This window comes from Dreissena polymorpha, chromosome 4 (assembly GCF_020536995.1).
Source record: "Dreissena polymorpha isolate Duluth1 chromosome 4, UMN_Dpol_1.0, whole genome shotgun sequence".
Classification (NCBI taxonomy): Eukaryota; Metazoa; Mollusca; class Bivalvia; order Myida; family Dreissenidae; genus Dreissena; species Dreissena polymorpha.
In genome coordinates this window covers 61,703,099-61,721,099 of record NC_068358.1, presented here as the reverse complement: position 1 = coordinate 61,721,099, position 18,001 = coordinate 61,703,099, and the positions used below count along the sequence as shown (strand labels likewise).

General features: G+C 34.3%; 1 protein-coding gene across 1 annotated transcript in view; it reads left to right on the top strand.

The window, feature by feature from the left end:
* Positions 1 to 14,282, top strand: part of LOC127877488 (cartilage oligomeric matrix protein-like) — a 43,576-nt gene extending 29,294 nt beyond the window's left edge. Inside the window, exons 18-24 of the mRNA XM_052423420.1 lie at positions 6,713 to 6,891; positions 8,032 to 8,080; positions 10,083 to 10,170; positions 11,349 to 11,532; positions 11,735 to 11,832; positions 12,297 to 12,436; positions 13,104 to 14,282. Coding sequence (XP_052279380.1) covers positions 6,713 to 6,891; positions 8,032 to 8,080; positions 10,083 to 10,170; positions 11,349 to 11,532; positions 11,735 to 11,832; positions 12,297 to 12,436; positions 13,104 to 13,306 — 941 coding nt within the window. The 3' untranslated portion in view covers positions 13,307 to 14,282. The remainder of the gene's footprint in view (positions 1 to 6,712; positions 6,892 to 8,031; positions 8,081 to 10,082; positions 10,171 to 11,348; positions 11,533 to 11,734; positions 11,833 to 12,296; positions 12,437 to 13,103) is intronic.
* The last annotated feature ends 3,719 nt before the right edge of the window (positions 14,283 to 18,001 follow it).

The following is an 18,001-nucleotide window of genomic DNA, read 5'->3' as shown; positions in this document are numbered from 1 at the left end:
TTACATATCGAGGTCAAAGAGTATTGAACGTGTTGTTTTCGGCGCGGCTTTCTAATACGGATGTTGGCGCGGCTGTCTAATATGGATGTTGGCGCGGCTGTCTAATATGGATGTCGACGCGGCTGTCTAATATGGATGCTGGCGCCACTGTCTAATATGGATGTTGGCATACATTTTTTTGCACATATTATATGCATCAGGTACATAGGCTGCAAATAGAATTGAATAACTTTTTAAGATTTATAAAATGCAATCATAAAAAGTGGATTAATGTTTTTTGGGGATTTCAATTTTCATTTATGTTTAAATTAGCAGTTAAAATATAGTTAAAGACATGTTTTTGACACACAAATGGCAAACTCTAAATTCGTATTAACGATTTTGTTGAATGTATGTTATGATCAGAATGAGATATTAATACACAGAACGTCATAATCGTTTCATTTCGCGTTTGACATTCTATAGAATCAGTTAATTGTATACTGCAATTCATAAATGGGGATTTTGATGTTGCAATTCATAGATTGGCAGGTAGGTTAATGCGCTTTGGTATTCAATTCTGCTAAGAAATAGTGTTTATGATTTATTGGAAAGATGATCAATTTTAGCTGACTCCTGCTCCTTTTTTCATACAAATAAACAGATAATCTTAAATTTATCAATATATCGAAATAGTTTTTGGATATTATAGCTTACTTTCAGACCAGTGAATTAATTCTAGTTCGCCAGTTAATACTTCCAAAACGAGTTACAATTCAAAAATGGAAATCGGCCGTTGAAATACAAACATATTAAGTTAGCGCGAGAAAGAAACATTACACCAATAATTGTATTTCATTTGAATAAAACAATACACTCAGTTATTTAAAAAATATCAATATATAAGTCCATTGAATTCAACACAATCAATCAACATTGAAGGCTTGTTAATATTCGACGAGTAACAAAAATGCTCAAAACAATATAAAGAAAGATAAAGGTACAGATCGGAAGGGTTTACCAAAATAATTGAACACAATTTAAACAGAAAGTATATCGAGGAAACCTTTAAACTTGACCAGTATTAAAGGCTATGTAAAAAAATAAAAACATTTTTTTTCGGACATTAAATATACAATTTTACTTCACTGATATTCTCGTATACATCTTGTTATGCTATGCAAAATATGGTGTATGCATGAAAAGCAAAGACAATTACATTGTAGTGATCAATCTGAAATCGAATCTATTGGTAAAAGCAAATGGAATTATGTTTTTTCCTTTCTTGCGATGAATGGAAACATATTTCTAAAATTGTGTTTCACATATAACGAGGCAGTAACATACAGTGATTTAAAATCAGAATTTTGTTTACAATATATTGTGTACACACTTTCTTATATATAAAATGATACGCTTAAATTTTGCAATGAGTTCAAAGAAAGGATTTGTCACCGTTTTTGGTTTTGCAGACATGTTAAATTCTTTATTAAGAAATAAAACGAATCACTGTACGGTACGTATTCCTAGCGCCGATTAACATGTTCTAATATTCAAATATTTGACCTTTTACAAACTGTACATGCGAAATTCCTACGAAATGTTTTGTGAAACAAAATGATAGTAAAAGTAATAAATGTTTATTAAGTTTAAGCAGACATATGGCAATGAAGTAATCAATTTCGCCTTTAAATTTATTTACCCGTAACCTTTAATATGCGGCGTTTCTTTATATAAAAATAAAGGTTACACTCAACTAATACACACTTATTTTCGGTCGTCCATTCTATACATAAATGGTGACGTCACTACGTTATTGTCACCTCTATACTTAGACGCATCACGCACCTCCATTTGGAGGCATTTATGACTACGACACAAAGAAGTCCGCGGATGAATGAAGAATTTGCTTTATAAGTAAACTTTCATGTTATGATTTAAAAGTCAAGTATAATTTTGTTCAGTCTTACGGTCTTATGTTAGTATCATTTCAAATTTTCGTAAGTTTTCAACAATTTCGCTATTTATTCATTTTTTTTTAAACTGTACTTTCACTTTCGGTTGTACAACAACATGTATCCTTTATTGACGAAAGTTTGCAATGAAATAGCGTTTTCAAAACCGCTTAAAAAGTTTCAGAAGGTGTATCTGATGCATGTTATGAATAGACACAATGTCATAGCTATATTGCCGACTAGTATAAGAACAATTTGGTATTTCAAGTGGCTCCATTTGCATTGCAAGAAAAGTTCAAATTGACTTGTTCAGTTTGTTAAATTTTGACACCCTAATTATATATTTTTTTATAAATGCCTGATAGTTTTTTTTCTTTAAATAATTGAGATCAATGAAAATTTTAGTAAAAGCACAGCATTGATGTTCTATGATGGTCATTTTTTAGTGGAATAGTATGTTACAATAAAACAATTATAACTATTGTATTAATGAATTTAGATTAGGTGTCATCTTTAAATGGGGTAGTAATTCATTATATGAGATTAGCACATTATATAGTTGAAAAATAAATAACACTTTAATGACTTACCATAGTAAAATAAAGTAGCATAGAATATGTTGCAGGTCATAAAATGTAAAACTGAAATTGAAGAAGCTTTACAAATATTTTACACTGACAACACTGTTGGTTTAAAAAAAAAAAATCTTCGTATCTACCTGCCCTAGTTTTTTGGGGGCAAATTTAAATATTATTAATATCATTGAGTTAAATTTTTAAAATATCAATATGTTTTGATTACATTAGCTTATTTTATTATTAATAATAAATACTTTGCAAGGAAAGTCCAATTCTGTTTTAATTAGTCTTAATTAGGTACTAGTAAAATTGAAAATATCAGTGACATCCAAAACTTGGCTTATATGCGAATGAATGCATATTTTCTTTGACAGTTACATAGTACCCTATTTAATTGGATTAAAAACAACAAATAACTATAGTTCCACAACCCAGCCTAAGTTGACTCAAACTGAATTAATTCATCAATTGATCCTATTTAATTATATTAAAAATAACATGTGTAAGATTTTGAGAATATCCCATGTATTCCTCTAGTATTCCTCTAGTACACCAACATGCACGTCTTACTAATGATTTACATGCACTCCTTAAACAGTTTAACAAAAATAATGAATGATTAATCCAAAGAAAACAACAAACAAGCTGCTTCATATTAAAAGTTAATTACATAAGATTACATAAGCAAAAAAAATCATTTTGATAATAAATCAAGATTATACTTCAACCAAACCATTATAAATTTATTGTGGGGTGGGGGGGGGGGGGGTAATGTAAGCACTAAAACTAAAATGGGGGAAATGTCTGGGGAGGGAACATCTTAGGGGGAGCGTCCGGAATTCCTGCTAAGGGCGACAGTGTTGTTAATGTGTCTTTAGAAGAAATGACTGAAGGAAAGTACTCATTGGTGTATGCCCATCCAGAAGCATTTCTGAGCATATCAATTGGAACAGCAATATTGAGTGCATTTGAAAGAGATATAACTGTTTCATGCATTGCTTTTGATGAAGCCCACAAGTCATGGTCCTTTAATGGTAGCTTTCCTATTAGGGAATTTTATACTTATTTTTTACTCTACAATCTAGCTCTTTTGTCATAAAATGAGAAGTTTTATTATCCAACAGGTTTTGTGTTTGAACCTCACAAATTTTATAATACCAAAGTCCCATCATATAATCATCATCACAATCAGCAGCAGCATTATCATATTCATCATCATCATCTTTAGCAGCAGCATCATTGTGTTCTATTATCAGAATTAAATACAAATACAAACACAACCATTACAACTCTTACTACTACTACTACTAATTAATTAATTATCTACTACTACAACAAGAACAACAACTACGACTGCTACTACTGATCTTACTTCTACTACTACTAGTCTACTACTACTACTACTACTACTACTACTACTACTACTACTACTACTACTACTACTACTACTACTACCACCACCACCACCACAACCAACACCACTACTACTACTACTACTACTACTACTACTTGGTACACCAGAACTTGTTGTCCATGGAGATGATAATGAGAACTCCCAGAGTTTTGATCGAACCCACGCCCAGCGGACATCATTCTCTACACCATAGCGACCATGAATTAATATTTGACGCCATGTAAAACATATTTCACCTTATTACAAAAAACATGGAATTCACAAAATTACTGAAAATTCTTTAAAATAAATGCAAATTTGAAACAAAACAACCTAAGCAATACATAATAAGAAACACTACATTATTGAAACACTGATACCATGAACATTTTAGGGTGTAACACCTTATGTACATGGACCAGACCTTTTGTGTACTTTGAAACTTTATGTACCACCTACATAAAATATAGGTGTTATTGTCCATTCATTCATAGCAGTCCTAATGAATTAAGGTCATTCTCTAAACATGATTAAAGTCTAAAGAAGGAAATAATTTGATTTTTTTACAGTTTGAACATTAAGGTCATTCTCTCTTCTCTTCAAAGTATCACATTTCAATTATACAATATAATACAAACATTTTAGACTTTATAATCCTTAGTCAGGATAAGATAAGAGACAAATGAATTTTTATAATTTACTTCAATTTCAGGTAAGACTAATAAGTCATTTATTAAGTACTACATGTACTTGGGCTAATAAATTAAACTAAGACACTCAGTGACACTTAGACAATCTGACAAAATATAAAATCTATGGCCAATATATAAGTCTAAATTTATAAATACTATCACACAAAATACATTTCATCAATAACACACATTCATATTAAATTAGTTATCTCTTTATATTATAAATATGGTACATAAAGTGTCAGATAGTGGTACATAAAGTGTCGGTACATAAACGGACTGGTACGTAATGTGTGACATTCAACATTTTAAAAATCAGTTAACAATATATGGACTTCATTGTTTTGCATATACGCAATCAAAGCATATTTATTAAAAATTAAAACGCACTGTTCATGGCTGTATCTTTTTATTTATACATGCATAAACTATTCTGGTTATTAATACATTTTTAAAATTATATATAAACAAGAGCACCACATTATGGGTGCCAAGTTAGGCTGCGGTGCAGTTTTGAATAAATGAAATTTATTAAAAAATTTTTTAGAGGTTAGTGACCTTGACCTTTGACCGAGTGACCCCAAAATGGGTGTGGCGTGTAGAAATCATCACGGTGCATATACATGTGAGGTTTCAATGTTATAGGTATATATAATACCTTTGATATTAGAGCCGATGTAAAGATTTTAGCACGACACGGACATCTGACGACGAGCTATGACAATACCTAGGGTTTTCCCCGAAAACAGCCGAGCTAAAATTGAGCGCCATTAGTCCAAATTTTTGACGCTCTTAAATATTAAGCTACTTATTATATGGGTAATATTTGGAGCAAAGAATTTAGCCCATATAAAAAGTATCTCTAAATTCTTTGCGCGTCTTATAAATAAGACTAGAGCGCCATATAAATTAAATGGAAAACATACAACATTATGTCAAGAAAAATAAAGCTGTAAAAATCTCACCTGCTCGTCTTTGATGTTGCAATTAGCACATTCAGCATTTTCAGTATCTACTAAATAAATATATGAAAGTGCCAAATGTCCAAGATACCATGACGTCCTCCTCAAAATGTTGGATCCTTTGAGTTTGAACTCCATTTATTTTATCCCTGATTAATCCTCTCACACATGAGGCCTACATGTAAGATTCCTTGTAATGTTCACAGCGTTTATTTTAAATCGTTTACTTTCTCAAATTTCAGCAGGTATTTAATTATAAATATTTATTTATTATTTTGATTTATTTATCTATTTCGAAGATACAGTCTTGCAACGTGTTTAGTTAGTCTAAGTTACGTGTTTAGTGATTCTTACAAACAATAGACTGACATGAAAAGTGGCTCCTTTTGAAGCACAAACTGCATCCATGTATATATTACAGCTGGCCCGGTTTGATGGGGCCTGTTTTTGATAATAATTAATTACCATTTTTCACTTCCGTGTTTATTATGTTTACCAACGCCATGATGGAAAAAAGTCCGTTTCCCACAATGCTTAGCGCGCATTCACACAGGTCAGTAAGACCGGTGTGACACATTGTCGGTCGTCTGCAATTCATTTTATTTTTCAATGAAATTTCACTAAATCGAACAAAATAACACAATGTTAATGACATAATTTAAAATGAAGCAGGATAATTGAATACACGGTTAGTGCCGAGATGGAGAAAGTTTATCCTGTTCGGCCCGAAAAAGAAAGCTAAAGCTCGCCCTATTTTCTTTTTCTAAGCTATTCTAAGCGGATAAAATTTCTCCATCTCGGTACTTACCATGTATTCTCTATACCTCTTTCAACCATTGTGAAATTATGCATACTTTGACAGTTGATAAAAATTGAATATACCCTGTGTTTAAAACCGTAAAATATTATCAAGTGAATTTAAAGGGAGCCAAAGTCATGTATTTATCAAGATTGTCGTGTAAAAATTCGATCAGATATGCAATAAATGCCGCCCATATATGTCACTTTGTTTAATATAGTGTAGGTTGCTCAAGATGCGGCTTCGTCCATTCGTTGTTATTTAGAATATCGCAAAATAAAGACCAGTCTTTGAATTTAGAGTATTTAAAAGTGGACACGTTCTAATCATTCCCGCTCGTGACGTCATTTTCAGATGACGGCACTGGTGACGCCTGCCAGGAAGATTATGACGGTGACGGAACTCCGGACAGCTTCGACGTGTGCCCCGATAATGGCGACATCTTTGCGACTGACTTCCGAGAGTTCCAGACGATCATTCTTGATCCCGTCGGCGACTCGCAGATTGATCCAAACTGGATCATTCTTAACGAGGTAGTTTCTTTCGTTTGAAACGTTCTTGCGTATATTTTGTTCTGACAGAACAGAACAACTCTTTATTTACATCCAAGTAAACAACGTATACAATATTGTCTGGTTTAAGTTGGGATCAGTTATATCATGCATAATATAATTTAAACAGATACTATAATAGTAGTGGTAGATATTGTTGCTACAATACAGGACACAAAGGGAAACTATTAAATGGTTCGTTGGGAGGCGGGGTGACATATCTTTACATGTATATATTCAATAGTTATACATCGAGATAATGAATCATTTGAGTAATGTGTACACAATACGTAATAAACAATAAATCTATACAAAACAATGCAATAGCAATACAAATTTATATATTGTCGGGAAGGCATATTGACAATATACCATTAGATGAGAGTAGGTATTAACACCGACATTTATAAATAGCGTTCATTATATTTACATTTGCTTTATTTACTTTGTTCATATTTATCCGATGCTGGCAAAAATACAGTTTGATTCTAGGTAAAAAAGGATAATTTAAATACAGTTGTTATAACATGTTTCTTGTACCGTGCAAATATAGAGTAATTAATATAAGCATTGGTTGCTAAGGCCTGTTTTCTTATATAGAAACTAGCTTGAATTCCGCATTCGCATTGCAATTCAGTTAAATTTATTGGGAAATGCATTGATCAAAGTTCGTGCTGAATTATTCAATAGCATATGGATCGCATATGAATGTTAAATGGTTTCATAACAAATAATAATGATTTTATATTGTACATTATCGATTATTATTAAGATTTTTCAATGACATTTGGGAACAGTTCAACTGTTTTCATAATAAGATGGCAATATCACATACATAACAAATTAAAACCAGTAAACATGTTTAAGCATTTGTGATAAACAGAATACAATGCAAAGGTAATACTATACTTTAATTAAGGGTAACATGTCATTCAGGGATCAATTATGTAAATGAACATCCTAAAAAGTCATATATTTCTTATTTAAAATTAGTCTTGACATTTTCTTCTGTCGCACGTTTTGAATCAGGACCCAATCAAACTGTTTTGTTTTAAACAGCATCACGTAGACTGTTGTTTAAACGGAGTTGCTTTATGGTTGGTGAACACATGCTAATTTCAGGGAGCTGAGATCGTGCAGACGTTAAACAGCGACCCCGGAATAGCCGTCAGTAAGTTCAAATCTAGACATGTCACGCTTATATAAATATAAATTTAATTGGCATGGTGATCGGCACAATATATTATTCAGCTTGTTCACCCCAGTATTGCCGTCAGTAAGGTCCGCCCCACTGTTATATAAAATGGCATTGGCACAATAGATCCTTCCTCTTGTTCATCCCAAAATCAGTAAATTTTAACCCCACACGAACGCGCTTACATAAAAAATAAATGACAGGGTCATTAGCACGACGGATCCTTCCGCTTGTTTACCCAGGAATTGTTGTCAGCAAGTTCCAATCCCTCACAGGCATCGCTTATATTAAATGTTCAAGAGACCTTACTGTTCTGATTGTGTCTTCCTAACATGTTCCGTTCCCTCCCTTTTCCATGTATAAAGTGATATAGGGGAGATCACTGTGTAATATGAAGGCAATACATATTTGTTTTATATTTGCGTTCTAAACATTCCGGCTCTCGTCTCAGTTTCAAATACACAATCATCGTTAAAATCGTTTAGGGTAATATTATATACCCTTCTACATACAAAACCATAAATGGTTATATTTAAGGGTCAAAATACTATTGATAATTGCACCGATCGCTTTTAAACTTACTCAAATAGGAGGAGTGGCTACGCTTAGTCTATATATAGGCCGTGCTCTGTGAAAAGGGGATTTAATGCATAAAGTTTCGTCCAAGATCACGGCCGTTAATCTTCAGTATTCAGTATTATAATTCACGAAATAAGTATATGATAACACTTATTCTTGAAACTATGATTTGTGGCCCTAAATCCAAATACTTAATTTACTAAAATCTTAACGAATCTTAATTAGGCTCATATATGTTGTTTTTCCCACTATCAACTCCAAAAAAATGAAGTTTTAAAGCAATTGTTTTATTTAATTAGCGATTTAAATGGCAGGAATTTGCTCGTCACACAGGCAAAATACATCGATTTGCTTTTACGAATTCTACCATGCCACAACTTATAACAGTCCTCACGTTTCCAAATGGGTTGTGATTGTATGTTTCTGTACATTTTTAGATGAGTTTATAATCTCTGAATCGCACTACATTGGCCGATTTTTTTAAAAATATTGCGTATTGTGTTGAAAAACATAATAAGCCTAATCACCCTGTAAAATTATCCGTTAAATTTCAAAACATCCGGGCCTGAGCGCCACCTCGGAAGTTGCATTGGCTCATTTATTAATGCATCGCAAAAAAGAGGTGGCGCGCGTGATTAACGGCCGTGCAGATTAGCCCGTGCAGTCGGCACATGCTAATAAGGACAACCCTTTCCACCTTAACTGGGTTTTTGCTAAAAAGAGACTTTTGTTAAACGAAAAATATCATAAAAGCGGAAAGTGTCGTTCCTGATTAGCCTGTGCGGACCATATATTAGAAAGGTCACCGTAGCGAAGAGTACCGAAGTAGAAACTGAAACCCATGGCTTGATATTTTGTATTCTATGCCTGAAAATAAGTGCGTTCAACGTATATTACTTTTAAATAAAAAATACGAGTTTCAGGTTGACCAAACGACTTACATATTCCTTACGACATATGCTCAATTATAAATATTATTTCTGAAATTCAAATCCTTTGCGGTTCACGTATATCAAAATTTGCAAGGCCACAGATGTTGTTTTTTTTTGTAAACAATAACTCTATGGACATATAGCTGTTTTGTATTCAGGTTGAGATTTCTATCTTTTGCTATATTATTAAAATAGTGTTGCTCATATATCACATTGAAATCGATAATATTTTTTTATATTTATGTCATTCTTTCAGAAAACACCATAAGAATAAAAATGCACGTGAAATAAACATGTGATAAATAGCATTTTTCCAGAATCTTGCTATTTGGTCGATGCTTTCCATTTTTAATTCTAAAAAGTAATTTCGTGTTTTTAATGATGTTTTGTTATGGTGAATACATCTCATGACTTTAAATAGGTCTGCATCATGCAATAACGCGACTGAATAATATGCTACCCTTCAGGCTACACTGGCTTCACTGGGGTAGACTTCAGTGGAACTTTCTTCGTCAATGCCGACACCGACGACGATTATGCCGGCTTCGTGTTCAGGTAGGAATTGCTATCTTTGTTTGTGTCTTAAATTACTAGAAATAAAAGATGTTGTTGATGCTGGCTTAAGTCAATGCAGCGCGGTCAACGCAGACGATTAGCTTGTATTTAATTAGGCATCTATCAAATATTTCTCCATGCAATGGATACGCAGGCATACGGGACTCAAGACTCAAAGCGATAGAGAATGGAGAAGAATATATGTCCCGAAAGATAACAATGCTTGGGGTACTACTAAAAGATTTTGGTCGAATTTGAAATGTCAGTTATATTGGTCATGGGCTATTTGATAGACATATAGAATCTCCCGTTGAGGAGTTTTACACAAATATGATTCATGTCTCTATGGTGGTACATAAGAATCCCATCACCACAAACACAACAACAAAAAACAACAGAAAACAAGCAAACGGACACAAATCACACCGCATAGATCAATACAAACGCGAAAAAAACAAACAACACCCATTACATACTTTAGTCAAGTATCGAATGCCGCTTGAGGAACATATGATTTTTTAACTTTCACTTATTTTGCCTTTGTGTAGACAAAACATGTTTAATAATGTGTAAAAAAGTTTTGAAAAATCAATATGTTTTTGTTTCGCGTTTGTATTGATCTAAGCGGTGTGCATTTGAGATTGGAGGCATGGAGGTTTGATTTAAAACTGTCACTGTCCTTTAGTTTTGAAATATATCTGATTTTGTAGGAATTCATTTTCTTAATTTAATTCTAAGCCTCAACTGATTTATTACGAATCTGTCGAGCGGTAACTTGTTATGCTCTCTGCGTACTCATACGTGTCACTTCCCCACTCTGCAGGCCTTTTCCTGGCCTTTTGGGGAAAATATGCAATTTCGGGTTTTGAATTTTTTTTCGCGCGTTAAGTTTACTGATTTGGGATAAACTAACTTCAAATAACACTTTATAGTAATTCAAATAAGAAGACAAAAGAAATATATAGTATAGTTATATACTTTGTAAGATGTTGACATAAAATATATAATCAATAATCATCAGACACTTATTTTTACCAATTTCTTTTGTGCGGAAATTAAGACAAATGATTTTGTAGGGATGTTTTGAAAACAATTTCGGTTTGGGAATGGGTCAACTTATCGGACCCGTAAATACGTCAGGAAAATGTATGGTCTGACACATTTCATTTCCAAACTAGTTACCAAGACAGCGCTAGTTTCTACTGCGTGATGTGGAAGAAAGCCCGCCAGACGTACTGGCATTCCACCCCTTTCCGTGCGGTAGCGGAGCCGGGCATCCAACTGAAAAGGATCAAATCAAACACCGGACCCGGGGAACTTATGCGCAACGCCCTTTGGCACACTGGCGATACTCCTGACCAGGTTTGAGTCTTGTCTCTTTGTTCAGAGCAACCATGGTGACTGCACGCTGATTTTGTTGTTTTTTATGTTAAACTTACTTTATGAATTCAAAAAGTTATTTATAATATTGTGCAGGAGCAAAAAACTTACTAAAGTCACTCTATAAACTTAGGAAGTAATACTTCTTAATTGTTAATTATTATGAAAGTATCGTCTTAAATAGGTGAAGCTACTATGGACGGACCCTCGGAACGTGGGTTGGAAGGAACGGACAGCCTACCGCTGGGAGCTCATTCATCGACCAGCCATTGGACTCATACGGTAAACTGAGGGCCATTTATCCTTTAAAACGACAGTCAGTAAGAACTTTGAAAAATAATATAGCAGAAATTGTTTATAACGGACATTTTTGTGCTATCGGTCAAATAATAACGTCTTGGTAATTATGAATTCATATGTTTGCATTCACGTGATAGAATGTGGTGGATCTTGAGCAAGTACACTATGTTTATACCAGGACGAACGGTGAAGTAAATTTTTCATTCGCTCTTACAAGTGAAATAGTTTTCATATATATAGTTTTGTCCATTGGTTAACTGACACCGGGTACTCGCGTTAACATTTTAACTTTAATTTTAATTATTATTTTTTAACCGGTCGACGTGCTGGTAGTGCCAGCATATATTTCTAACAAGAGCACAGTTTTAGTCTTTTGGCCTTTAATAGTAGGCTGAATGCAGTAAAAAAACGACACAAATCTACTCAATTCCTTCCATTACTTTCAGAGTGTTTCTGTTCGAGGAGACCCAGATGGTTGCTGACTCGGGTAACATCTACGATGATGGCCTCAAGGGCGGCCGCCTCGGCGTCTTCTGTTTCTCCCAGGAAATGATCATCTGGTCCGACCTCGTGTACAGATGTAACGGTACGGCAAATATTGCTTGTTTAGATCTATGGGGTTCATGTTTTACCTATTATATATTTTTTATTGTCTCATATGTCTTTAAGGTTTGCTGGTTTGAACATTTTTGCAAACACGCTAACACGAAATAAGCGATGAATATGCATATCAAAGTGCGCAAATAAAACAATAATGATATTTATCGCTTTTTTCTGTTTTGGAGGGTAAATCGTTAATTTATCCGCCTTCATGACGAGGTGATTCTGTGCTGATGTGGTGTCGTGTTGAAGACCTTAAAATCCTTTAAACACGTTAGAATTACAAATATACCCACCAGAACATGTGTGCTTGTACGACAATTATTATTTTGTCGCCATTTGTTAGTATTGACATGTTCTCGTTTTTCCGACTTCCACCACTGCCAACATGCTAGAAAAAATATGTCGGAAATAAGTCACAATAACATAACGACACGCGGGAATCCGTTTCCTTGCTTGACCCGGTATTAAACATCTTAAGAGTACACTACCAGGGTCCGGATCAAAGCCGGGCCTCTCCCCATTAGCAAGTGGGACCCCACATACGCCATCGCAACCCAATGTATCAAAATGATTTGTGCAAAAGATTGACTTGGCATATTGAGCAAACATTCTTCTCTTATAACATAGATGTATGTTTTTTTTGTATTCAGAATACGTTCCGCCAGGTATGCTGGGAGAAGGCGCTGCTCCTTTGATAAAACCACCCGTTAGTAACGTCACTGATGACGCCACGACCGATTCGGAAGACGGAGGCGACGAGGAAGCGCGAAAGAAAAAGAAAAAGCCGCGAAAGAAGAAAAAGCCAACCACGGACGGTGAACCGGAAGTTGACGTTGTAGAGCCAAATCAATAGTTATGTTTTAGACGAAAGCATGTTGATCACATATAGTTTTTAGTTTTTCTCCAGTAGATTTGTAAAGATTAGTTTCCCTATATCGATAGGTACAACATAAGGGCGTGGTATTTAAAAAAAATGTTTTCTTTCGTTCTGACATGTTATGTAAAATAGTTTAATATTTAACATGTTTTATTCCAGATCTGTGATTGAATAATACATGTATTGTACAGTTATAGTATAATTGACAATGTTACCATATAATTACATTTTTAATACTCTATCCCTTATTCTCACAGTATCGGCCCTCCTCATTGTATCGTGCCTTTGACGAAACCCCCTAAAGAAGTGCTGGACAGTAAATGTTTTTCGATTTTTAGAAGTTTTAATTTATTTGCTGTTTATTAATGACTATTACGACGATCTTTCTCATGATTTCCGGTTTTGATTTTAAAATAGGTCATGCTTATTCCAGGCTGATATTATGATTACAAGTAATTGCGTTAGTTTGTTTTTAGATTATTAGTAGATTTATCAAATGTTGTATAAGCCACTTATTTGTGAATCAAAAAATATATAAATAATTTAAGAGAAACACGGACAAGAGTTTCGTTTTTCCATTAAGAAACTATTTATAGAAAAATAACATCCGCATAGTAACAAACCTTAGCAACTAATCAGAAGGGCCGATATTATGAGATACGGTGTACATAATGCTGATAACTACATGGAGCTTATTTTCGCCAGTATTTTGGCAAAGTATTATCGATTGTAATGCAGTTTTGTTGTTATGTCTAAGAAAGCACTTTAAACTATAGATTGTCGTATTAAACATGTATATTTTCTCATCTTTTCACTTAAAACATTTATAAGTTTTCATTAAGAGGGCCGATACTACGATACACATGCTAATTGTTTCTTAATGTTTCCAGAATTGTATGCCACTTTTTATATTTTCTCTATATGTGTGCAGCATAATACAATGTCAAAGCATGTTGCATGTAAGTAGTTCTGAATCACACTACGATACAATTACATTTTTTATTTTATGCTTTCCGGTGGTTTATAGAGAAATATCAGTGAATTAAAACTGATAATATTTCAATGTTTCAAACAGTGAAAATTATCAGTGAAAAATATCGATTTACTGTGAAATAACGTCATTTTTTGACGAAATGACGTCATTATCCCAGCGAAATTCTTTAGTTAAACTCTTTAACAATGTATATAAACGGTGAAAAAAAAGCATAAAATAAAAAGAAAATTTGTTGGATTCGATGGAATATCGATTTAAATTCACTCGTGATCATAGAAAATACATTTTTTCACTCGTGGCTGCGCCACTCGTGAAAATATTATTTTATATGATCACTCGTGAATTAAAATCGATAATCCACCGAATCCAACAAATATCCTCTATATAAAGATTGTAACCTGTGTTCCTTTTCAAAGAGTCAATACCTTTGTAAAAGGTGTTTATGAATTTTAAGACGGAAACTCACACATCTTAATAGCATATTTGATACTAATGGTCTATATTAAAAATAAAAGTAAATTTATAAATTATTATTACCCCGGTATGGTAATGCGGTTTATTGAAAAGCAATTATTTTGTAGAAACACCAATTAAGACGTTTTCCTTCATAACTCACAACCGGTTTTAACCGGGTAATAGAGGAAACTCGATTAAACTTGTTAGAACTTGCTGCAGAGCACTTTTGTAAGTTATTTGAGAATTCATGAATTTGTTCTTTCACCATAAATTTTGATGGTCAGTTGGACCTAGAAACATCTGGGCCCAGTCTTATTTAAGATCATACCACATATTTAAGTTACGAACGAAATTTAAGCGTACATCAAATAAACAATAGATCTGTTGCTTGAACAAAAGTCATAAAGTAAATAAACAGAATAACTGAAATGAATTCAAAATAGAGGTTTGTGCTAAGCAATTATATATCGTATCGTTTCTTCAATGTATCTTATAATGTTTCGTAAGATTGTGGTCCCTTGTTTTTGAGCGAGAAACTACGGAATACCGTCGTGGTTACTCATTAAAATCCAGAGGGCGAGAATGCGAGAACGCGATAGTACGATTGCGACAATGCGATAGTACGATGGCGAGAATGCGATAGTCCGATGACGACAATGCGACCGTGCGACAATACGATGGCGACAGTGCGATAGTACGATGGCGACAATGCGTTAGTAATATAGTACTGTCGTCATCGTACTATCGCATTCTCGCCATCGTATTGTCGCACAGTCGTCATCGTATTGTCGTATTGTCGCCATCGTACTATTGCTTTCTCGCAGTGTCGCCATAGTACTATCGCACTGTCGCCATCGTATTGTTGCACTGTCGTCATCGTATTGTCGCACTGTTGTCATCGTATTATCGTACTATCGAATTGTCGCCATCGTACTTTCGCACTGTCGCCATCGTATTGTCGCACTTTCGTGATCGCATTGTCGCATTGTCATCATCTTACTATCGCGTTATCGCATTATCGCCATCGAACTATCACATTGTCTAAAACGGCGAAAAATACCTGCCTCGGCACAATAACTTGCACGACGGTTACATTACATTCACCTCTGTGATGGGCTCAAAACGGACTTTATTTATGAAAGCGCCTCATTCATGTTATCATCATTCCAAGCGTTCATCGTGGAGGTAACAGTATACTAAACAATCTCTTGCACGACGGTTACATTACATTCACTGCATTGAAGAAAACCATCTCATACCATATCTTATATCATTCTTAATTCATTATTACAAAATTGATATGGTTTTCTTGATGTTAACAAACCTACATACATACATACGTCGAAGCAATGCCTAACGTCACTCAATTAAAATTATGTTCAATTGTTTATATTTATGAAGTGCGTGGAATGATTCCATCTGCGTAAATGGGCAATAAAATAGTTCCAAAGAGTTGCATTAATCTCGCAAGTTTTTGCTCGATGTATCGTAAATTTAAAATTCCTATTTCATTATTTTACGCCTCTGATCCTAAAAAATCCAAATCAAAGATACTTTTAATGCGTTTGTTCGGTTTTACCCAGTTTCTGGACAATATGGCATGCTGAGCCTTTCGCAGAGTTGTATGTGAGAGCAAGGAACGACAACTCTGCGTGGAGGTTGGCCTCGGTATGGATGTCGCCATCTTGATAATCACGTGATTACCCCCTCTGTTTATGTCTATCTCTCTGTCTGTCAAAACAACAAGACCACACGCGTTCTCCTATACTTTCCAAAGTACAGTTTGCGTTCTCCTATACTTTCCAAAGTACAGTTTCCAACTTGCAGACAGGTTTTCTTATGCTATGAAGGTGTGTACATCACTTTTTTGACCTACTTTGACAAATTCGAGTTTTAAAAACTTATCTTACTAACAATGTGCATTGCAATCCGTCTGTGTATTCAACAGTTGCGGAATGCAACAGTTTAAATATGTTAAAATTGAGTTATTGTTTTAAGCTGACATTCCCTAAAACTTAACAAATGCGAAATACTATCGGGCAAACAATTATCTTTCTGCATTACCTCAATAAAATCCATCTCAACTACGCTAACAGAACGAGCGGATCCGTGATCTAGTGGTATCACACTGGTGCAAGAGGTCGCAAGTTCGATCCCCCGCTCAGCCCCTACTCACTACTCATCTTTTGCATGATACATAAAGTCTAGATGCAGTGTACAAGGTACTGCACACCCCCGTGTCTCGCAATATCACCCTTAACATAAAGCACAACGGAAGGTCATCCGGGAAATGTTCGGTGCATTCGATAAAAATCTACTTCTTTCACCACCTACAGAACACTGAGGCGTTAGCATTTACAGGTACAGGTTTTTCGCAGTAAACGACGTCTTTGCAGGATGAGTTTTATTATTATAAATCAAACGTTCAACATACGAGAATTATACTCTGATTATAATCCTTTATTATTATGATAGCAACTTATATACACTAACGCATTTAGTTAATTGTTTGAATATTTTTTCTTCTAAAAATACAATATGCCTATTCAGGTAATCGGGAAGGTCTGAACCAATACCTGATTATTTAAAAATAAATTTAACACAAACACGCGAAACGTGTGTTCGTAAATGTACACCTTATAGTTTGGGTATCTTTCATATTTACTTTTGAAGTCTATTTGTTTTGTAACAAACGAGCTAAAATAAATACATTAAATGGGTTTAACAGTATAGAATATAAATGTGTCATTCTTATTTTAAGTTGTCGGCCAGTGTCTTATGTTTCATGTTCTAATGATACAATTGACTTGCAACAAGCTCCGCGCCGTTCCTATTCCAACAATAAAAAGCCAGTCACATCACTTTATTCACAGAGAAGAAAAGTGGCCCATTGATTAAACACGGCGACAGGGCCTGTTTGATTAAATTATCTTTTTTAAGCCATCTTTTTCTACTTCTTTACTTGTACCTTTTATACGAGTGGTCGCATCATAATTACGAGAAGCGTTTGAAAATGTGTGTCAAGACGCCCCGGTAATTTAGGCATACTTGAGAACGCTGCCTCATTGTTGTCTATTATGTCTCCCCTTACGCCGACAGTAAATGAATATCAATTTGTCGTTTTTGGGCGCCTGAGTGTCTGTTTTTTTTAAACAGTGCTGATTTACCAGCCCTCCCACTTTAAATCTATTTGTCGAAGTCTTTCTCGAGGCACTTAGCGT